We start from the raw sequence: 8,735 nt of genomic DNA on the forward strand, positions 1-8,735 counted from the left end.
TATTGAAACTGAAAAAAAAAATATTTTTAAATGTTAATCTAACTTATAACATAAGAATTGAGATAATTTTATTTAAAAATGATTTATTTTAGTTCATTAATGTAAAATAAAATTATGATTTATAAGTTATAAATACGTATATAACTTATAAATATTTATCAATTTATTACTTATAAATTATTTATTCGTTTTAAATCATAAATCACTTATTGTTATAATACTTCCTGCATTCTACCACATCCCTTAAAGTTTAACTGATTAGAATTTAGAAGGGGTAGCAATTTGGTTGTCGTAAACTCGTAAATAAACCGTTTGAATAATGAAGCCAGTATTGCAACACACACCCAAATACGAAATACCCAATCAATCATTTATAAATGTCTTTGAGAAAAGAAATATTGTCCAAAATTACTGGTTTATATCTACGTTCAATATAAATTTAAGTGTAGTTTTTCAAAACTATCTTATATTTATTATTTTCAAGATTTGACTCTTTTAAACATTACTCTGTCCTTATTTTTCAACTAATTATTTTTTAATATGCCTGCAATATGTCATGGATTATACATGGCGTGCTTTTTTTGATATGTTACATGGTGGTGTGCTTTTTGGCATGTATTTTTTTTATGTAGACGACTTCGGTTTTTCCATGTCCTCTTTGGCACTGCACTACTCCGGCTCCCTTGTCAAAAATCGGTGTCCAATCCTGATAAGGCAACATCTAATCAGTGAAATCTAGGATGAGCGAGGTTTGATTTAGTTCGGTCAAAAATTAAATCATAATCAAAATTAATCGATTTCTAAAATTAAAAATCAAAATCATGACATGATTTCAATTTTTAGTTAAGGTTTCGATTTGTGATTTTGACTTTAAAACCAAACTAAATCGGAAAAACATTTTTTTATATATGAATTCAGCTACATGTTTTCCAAAGAAATCAACTACCCCAAGTGTACCATTCGAGCGTCACCGATTCAATTGTCAGGTTATATTCATCATACCAGGTCAATTTCCATTGAATAATTAAATATGCAGATCTATTATTTTTGCATAGCTTAAATATCCATATTATTTAAACCAACATATTATTTTCAAACCGATTGTTTAAATAGCCAAGCAACAATTACTTAATCTTCTATCGCTCCAAATCTTACATGATTAAAATCAATCCCAAACCAATGGAAAATGTACTCAAGTACCAATGCTGCAGTTATACAAATCTCTCTTTAAATACTCCATAATAGTAATTGCCTATTTGCACACCGTTGAAAGTGGGTGCAGTGATGTTACTAACCGATTTTTTAAAAAAAAAAATACAAACTACTGCTCTTCCATGTTGAAAAGTCTCAGAGACGACTCACTTCCCTCTTGGCAAAGGAAGGCAGTGCAAAGGCAGCTGTATGAACCTGTCGAGGGGCAAAAATATATACTTTGTGTGAGATTCCATATCATGGTTACATGTCTATTATATTTTTCCCAATTCAACTTTGTAAACCAGAACATTGCAAATCTTGACATCTAGGAAAGTTGAAACCAGACATTTTAGAGCAGAATTTGGAGGGGCAGTAGCCTGACATTGGCTTCAAAAAATAGTGGTAGACAATTACATCAGACCAAACTACAGACTAATGTCTCAACGTGTATTTGGAAAAGATAAAAAGAACTGTTTCAAAGTAATGTCCTGCCCCTGCAATAGTTTACTATTTGAAATATTCCCACTGAAGAATAATGCGTAAGGCAAATATAACTTGCTGGAATATATGAACTAGTGCGTATCAGAGTCTAGCAAAATATTGAACATGATAAACCAGACAGAAAAACTGAGCCAAGGATGTTATTACCTCAGAATTGTAGAACCTAAGTTCCCTCCTATAGTTAAGGGCTCCATCTAACATCTCAATAGGGTTCGCAGGGTTCCTAAAATCCACAGGTGTGCCTTCAGTTGAACAGATCAAAAATCCAATTACACCACTGCACAGCCATAAAGAAGTCATATTTAATAATAAAACCATGAAGAAATAAATATTCTGATTTGTAATAAATGATAAACATACAGATGCTGCTACTTAACAAAGGAACTCATCAAAAAGAGTTGACTAGTACATGTTAAAAAGAAAAGCTACTACTATAACAAGGAATGTAAATCTATTTATTTTTACCTAGGATATGTCGGCACACTTGTCCATGCATAATGAACAGAACCCTTGAATGCATTTTGGCAAGCACCAAACATATCATCTATAAGATGTGTATGTAACCACATACTTTCTGCCATACTACAAAATACACCTCCAGGTCTCAGTGCTCTTGCCGCAGACTCGAAAAAAGGCTGCTCCACGAGTTCTTGAGCTGGACCTAATCAAGAAGGAAAAAACAATAGGAATCTGATCTAGTGACAAATTTCAGCTTTTAAGAAAGGTAACATGTTTCTTCAAGGTGGAATCAAAATGAATGTCTCACACACAACACACCCACACATATAAAATCATATAGTTGCATATGTAGATGTGCCTCCATATAACACATTATGCAATACAAAAGACATTCTGGCTTTCATCTCATTTTAATGGATTTCAGAATAGCTATCTGGCTTTTAAAAGGTAAATCTAATCATATATAATGATCAGATTTAACATGCAGTTAAATGATATAGACTAGGTCTACAATATATTTAATGTCATAGTTGCCATTAGACTAGGTGATATAGATGAGGTCTACAATATATTTAACATGCATTGTGTTGTACATAATCGCACACCAAGTTTTGAAAAATAACCGTCTCGCCCTTGCTTTTCCTTTTTTAATTCATTGTTATTTTTTAGATTATATTTGTATTTTTTATGAATTATTAGTTACAAGCGATTGCAAATTTATAAAAGCAATTACATTAAAGAAAAATTAACATAATACAATTTTTCACATCATACAAAATTACTAAACAAGGTTTTTTTACAGAACACTAGATTTTTCAAAGAAAACAAAGTTACATAAAAGAAAAATCCACATAACAATTTTTCATAGAACACAAAATTACCGAACACGTATTTAATAAACAGAATTTTTTTTATATATAAAATATGATTAAATCATTTTACTTAACACACTATTATTAATGAAATACTACTTCTTTGACTAGATAATGCGTTTTATAGATCTCTTCATCATGTACCATAATTATACTTAATCAATATTTTATAAATATAGTTTGACGCATTTTATAACGTATTATAAATATTTAAGCATGATTTATCATTTTTTTATCTTTTATATATTCCTTTTTAACAAATTGTTTATTAAATTAATATTAGTGTGTTCTCTAGATATTAAAGATATTACTATATTTTATAAAGAAATTTAAATTTGTCTTTATCATTTTATTAGTTATCTAGTGTAACTTTATAAAAGTACATAATATGAAAAACAATCAATTACACAATTAACAAATAATCCTATTTTTATTTTGTTTAAAAGGAATGTAATGTTTAAAGCAGTTTAAAATCCCATGTGATTTATTTATATGACACGGGTGGTTGTGTACCTGTACATCACAAGCTGTTTAATATAACATATTAAATCTCCGCGATCTATTTTGTGGGTCGTCTGACGTACATTTTTTAGTTACTTATGCTACTATTACTCTCTCCGTCCCATCCATTTCTTTACCCTTTCTTTTTTTGGACGTCCCTTCCATTTCTTTACTTTACAAAAGTTTCCAAAAGTAGTAAAAAAATTATAATATAAAAATAAATTACATCCACTACATTTCTCCACTACACTCACTTTATACTAAAAATATTGATTGGTCCCACACTCCCACCACATTACCCAGTTTTTTCTTACTTTTTATCACAAATTTACACTTTTTCTACACCTCCGTGCCCAAACCCAATGTAAAGAATTGGGTGGGACGGAGGTAGTACTAGATAGTCCTCATGAAAATAATGACTCTAAAAAAATGATCTCGCTTGTGCTATTCCGTAAGATGATGCATTTATGTGCATACAGCAGTAGTGCATGAGTGCATTACGGTCTTCATTCCATAACTTCTCTAAACATAGATGATATATAATATCAATAATATATAAGATCGTGTGTTTTAGAACATACCAATAGGATCGGATCCGTCAACAATGATTGCGTCATACTTCCCTTTGGGTGCATTCCTCAAAAATTCAGCACCTATAAAAAAGGAAACATGTCGAAAAGAAGGTTTAAATTTGGCAGCAAGAGAACTTTTTTCAATTCATTAGCAAGAACCCTCTATTTGTTACACCTACTCTACAGCTAAGACTACTGTAGGTATCACTCTTTAATACACATGTAAGCAATTATTCAAGATACAAGGACAATTTATTTTTGATTTACCATCACCAACATGAAGTTCGACACGGGCATCCTCATATCCAACAGCCAACTCTGGAAAAAACTTCTTACTCACCTATAACACAAAAGATAATATCTAAGAATGTGAAGTCAGGGAAAGAAAGGAAGTGGATATATTTAGCTGGATATACCACTTACTTCTATAACCATGTCATCTATTTCACATATATCAATCCGCTCCACAGAGCTGTGACGACAAATTTCCCTTAGGACTCCACCATCACCACCACCAACTACTAGGACCTGCATAAAAAATATCACTAATAAGCAACAAGGACAAGGCAGGGGAACAGATCAGTCAATCTTTTTTCAGACACAGACACACTCACAGAGAAGATAGTATACAGATACACAAATAGTACCATCTTCCAATATACACCAGTCTGACTGAAATTCACAAGGTCAGTCTAAAAAACACAGTTGAGGCTGTGCTGTATGGCATTGGTAACAAGGTAATGAACCGCGTGTATGACACAATTTTCAATTACTTATAATCTCTTTTGTTTTCCCAAGAACAATCGTAAACAAAACAAAACAAGATATAACTTTTTTGTTAATTTGATTAGGAACTGACAAACAATTAAGAATATATGCCTTTCGCAAGGGTGTCCTAATATGAGAAGTAAGCTATATGATATCAAGTGGAAAAAGAATAATTCATAAAACTATTCTTGTTAAAACATAACACCAACGTTTTCAATGAGCACAAACTTCAAAATTGGTCTCGTACCAAGCAACACATATACTATATAGTAAAGTAGTTAGAAAACAAAGACCCTGTAAAAAAACCTTTTGCAGAGGATCTAGGAGTGTCCAGGCTATGGTAAAACTACTTTCAGTGCTATAAGAGGTCAAAAGTTCGATTCTCACCTCCCCCTCCTCTATACTTACAAATATATCAACTACCGGAAAAAACCTTTGGCAATTACGAGCACTACCGTATATCCATGAAAGTTCAAATATGTAAAAAAATAATAACGATATTATTTAATCACATACAAAACGAGGAATCAATTCCAAAAATTATGGTTAAGCTGTATTACATTCTTGGGAGATACAATTGAGCAAAGTGGAAGATGAGCGATCATCTCTTGATAGGCACATTCATCTTTCTCAGTTAACTGAAGTATCCCGTCAAGTACAAGCACCTTTCCATATGCAGGCGACTGCCATACAAAAAGCAGCATTGTTTGGCATATTACCAAAAAACAGAAACAGAACACCATCAAGAATTTAAAATAGAAAAAGGATAACCTCAAACACCAGGATTTCTTGGTACTTTGACTTTTCTTTGTACAAGATCTTATCCACTTTCAAGGAATGTGCTTCTCCTGTGGATGAGAGTCACTCGATTACCCAATCGCGAGAAAAACGACTATTAAACAGTAAAGAGCGTGATTTATGCTTTCAAGTGGTGATTTATGCTTTCAAGTGATAAGATGTTACAGCAAAAAAGTACTCATGGTTTAACAAAGAAACTATATATATCTGTCCATGATTCTGCACTTGTAAAGTTTCGAGAGAATTTTACAAAGTACATGGCATCTTATTGTAGCAGTGCCACAAGATGACAAAATTTAACTTCATATAACAGTTAAAATTGTATTTAATTTATTAATTTAAATGTCCTCCTTACATTGTAATTGAGATGATATATATTTCAAAATTACATATAAACCCCATTTCGCAGCAGAGAGTTTGATCTTTCAACAATAGCGGCCATTATAGCACATCTATCCTTTGATAACAGACACCCCCATGCAATTTTTAGTATAGAACTTTTTCAGTCGCTACACAGGTTAACCCGCAAATAACTAAAGTTCATATGATGCTAATAATGTGCTTTAATTAGATCACAATTTACACAATCAGGTTCTTCTATTACATTGTAATATGCATGTCTACCAAATTTAACCTAAAGAGTTTCTTTACCTGGCCACATTGGATTGTTAAAATACATACAATTGCTGGTTTCGTCTGCAACAAAGAGCATACAAATGAATACGTATCAATATAAACACATATATAACTAAAACCAATTAATAAATTTAAAGACATCAAAGATAGGATAAAAATTAGTGCTTCAATAGCCACGGGCAAAAAATATAAAAAGGATAATGACCGGATAATGACTGAGGCTGAGAGAACCAGCCAGAAACCACAGTGGAATGACATTTAGCTTCAAACTCAGGATCAAGACTTCTAGCCTTTACACAACAAGATGGAATTGTGGCCTGATCCTGATTTGCGCTCCTCCCATTTCTCCCTTCCACATTCATTAAAGTCGGGTGCTCCATACCGCTTCCTGCGTCGCCTGCCATATATCTTCAACTTTTTCTTCTTTGGATCCAGTCTCTGATCACAAAAACATGCACTTAATCAGATAACAACATCAAGTCATCAATGCCCGAACTCTATTAAAATCTCAAACCCACAAATAATATAACTCACACACAAACACGATAAACATAAAATAACCTAAACACCTTTAACTATTCCCTAATGAAACTTCATATTGATTTCATTAATATTCAAATACAAACAAAACCATAATCACCAAGTTTTTGCAAAACTCAACAAAAATCACTTCAAAGTACACAACTTAAAGCACCTTTAAAAAAAGTGGGGTGAAACACCAGAATAACCGAAAAAGATACAATCTTTAACTTCTTACTCACTGCTATACACAAATTGTATGCACATTACTCACTGCTATACACATAAAGCACCCAACTTTATGAAAAAAACAGCATCTTTGATCTTTAAAAATAAAAACTAGCGTAAAATTAAAGCAACCTGACTAAAGATTAGCTTCAAGATTCTTGATTATCATATCAAACACTTTAAACAATAATAAAAACACAATCTTTATCAATTAGGGCTAAACAATAAGCAAGAAAACAATTAAAAAATTTAATACTAATTCAAACAAATAAAAAATTCAAGAGTAATTACACCAAACTAATATACACACACAATAAAATCATCATGCATACAGAGACAGATATAGACATACATGTTATCAGTGGGATGATTTGAATAATACAATTTGTAACACAAAAGCTGTGTTTGGGTGAAAAAATGGCGTTTGGGGTTGTTTATATAGACACAACATATACGTATAAGCATATGTTGTATGTTGGGTTTAATGTAGAATATATTGACACATTTTTTTTTTTGTGTTTGGCGTACGGTCATTGGCTGCAGATCTTCCATCTTTTTCATGAGATTTTTTTATTATCTCATTGTGGATTTGGCGATATTTTTGCACTTTTACACAAAATAAATAGTTTTAGTATATAGTATTATTACTTTAATTAATACTATTATGTTGGTGTTTATGATCCGTGTATATGCACGTTTTTTATGCTAGTTGAGTATTTACCTTTTCATCAAAATTACCATTTTCCTAACCAATTTATTAGAAGCACAAGTTACGGCCCACGAGAACTTAATGATGTAGTAGGCCAGTTTACATTAGCTAATGCACATTATTAGTGTGTGTGTGTTTTTAACTAGGCCCCAAGCCCAACTACCCAAAAGACTTGTGGGTTCTTTTTTATTCCTTGTTTAACTTAGAATTGTTCTTTTTAACTTGGAAGGATGGAGATGAATTGTAATGGGTAAAGAATAATGTACACAACCACCGACAGTCGAATATAATGAGCATTTTGCCGACCGGCCCCTACCTGATCCAATTATTTCAGTAATTTTATTCGAGAAATTTTTTGAATTAAATGAGAAAAATTATATTAAAAAAATCGAGAATCGGCGCGGGGTCGGGGATTATGTATCTCCATCCCATTACCTGACCCGATCCACGATTATTATATTTAATATATATAAATAATAATTTATATGTGTATTAAATAAAATATTATAATAAATATAATATTATGAATAAATGTAATATATATATATATATTAAAAAATTGTGAATAATAATATATAATTAAGAATGTAATTTAAAAAAAAAATATATATATATATTATTTTAATAATGGAGTCAAATTATATTATATCTTATATATAATTGGAGTAAAGGAGATAAAATGGTATGATTTGGTCGTCACGGGTAATATTATAATTAAAGATGGGTGATTACTTTGATAACGGGGAGATAGGGTGTGATGTGCTTAATTGATAAATACCTAATATGAAAATAATAATAAAAATAATATTTTTAAGTTTTTTTAAAAGTATGATTAGTTGTTATTCTTTTTATTTCTATTTTCAAAAATATTCTTAATTAACTTTGCAAAATCATTAATCTTGATAACATAGGGGGAGATACGGTGTGATGTGCTTAACATAAACCTAAACCTAATATGAAAATAATAATAAAAATAAT

General features: G+C 31.1%; 1 protein-coding gene across 3 annotated transcripts; it reads right to left on the reverse strand.

Annotated features, from left to right (window-relative positions):
* Positions 1–1,067: 1,067 nt before the first annotated feature.
* Positions 1,068–7,558, reverse strand: LOC141708270 (spermine synthase-like). Of its 3 annotated transcripts, none has more exons than XM_074511791.1 (11): positions 7,401–7,558; positions 6,507–6,739; positions 6,317–6,361; positions 5,639–5,715; positions 5,428–5,550; positions 4,523–4,627; positions 4,367–4,439; positions 4,109–4,180; positions 2,161–2,356; positions 1,843–1,972; positions 1,068–1,407 (listed from the first exon to the last, which is right to left on the reverse strand). In XM_074511791.1, exons 2-11 carry the CDS (start codon positions 6,703–6,705, stop codon positions 1,348–1,350), a joined length of 1,080 nt encoding a protein of 359 aa, XP_074367892.1. In that variant the 5' UTR covers positions 6,706–6,739; positions 7,401–7,558; the 3' UTR covers positions 1,068–1,347. The 3 variants fall into 3 exon arrangements, with proteins under 3 accessions (XP_074367892.1, XP_074367894.1, XP_074367893.1); XM_074511793.1 differs by lacking the exon at positions 7,401–7,558 and adding an exon at positions 6,996–7,115; XM_074511792.1 differs by lacking the exon at positions 7,401–7,558 and adding an exon at positions 6,871–6,977.
* Between the last annotated feature and the right edge of the window lie 1,177 nt (positions 7,559–8,735).

Source organism: Apium graveolens, chromosome 2, assembly GCF_009905375.1.
Source record: "Apium graveolens cultivar Ventura chromosome 2, ASM990537v1, whole genome shotgun sequence".
Classification (NCBI taxonomy): domain Eukaryota; kingdom Viridiplantae; phylum Streptophyta; class Magnoliopsida; order Apiales; family Apiaceae; genus Apium; species Apium graveolens.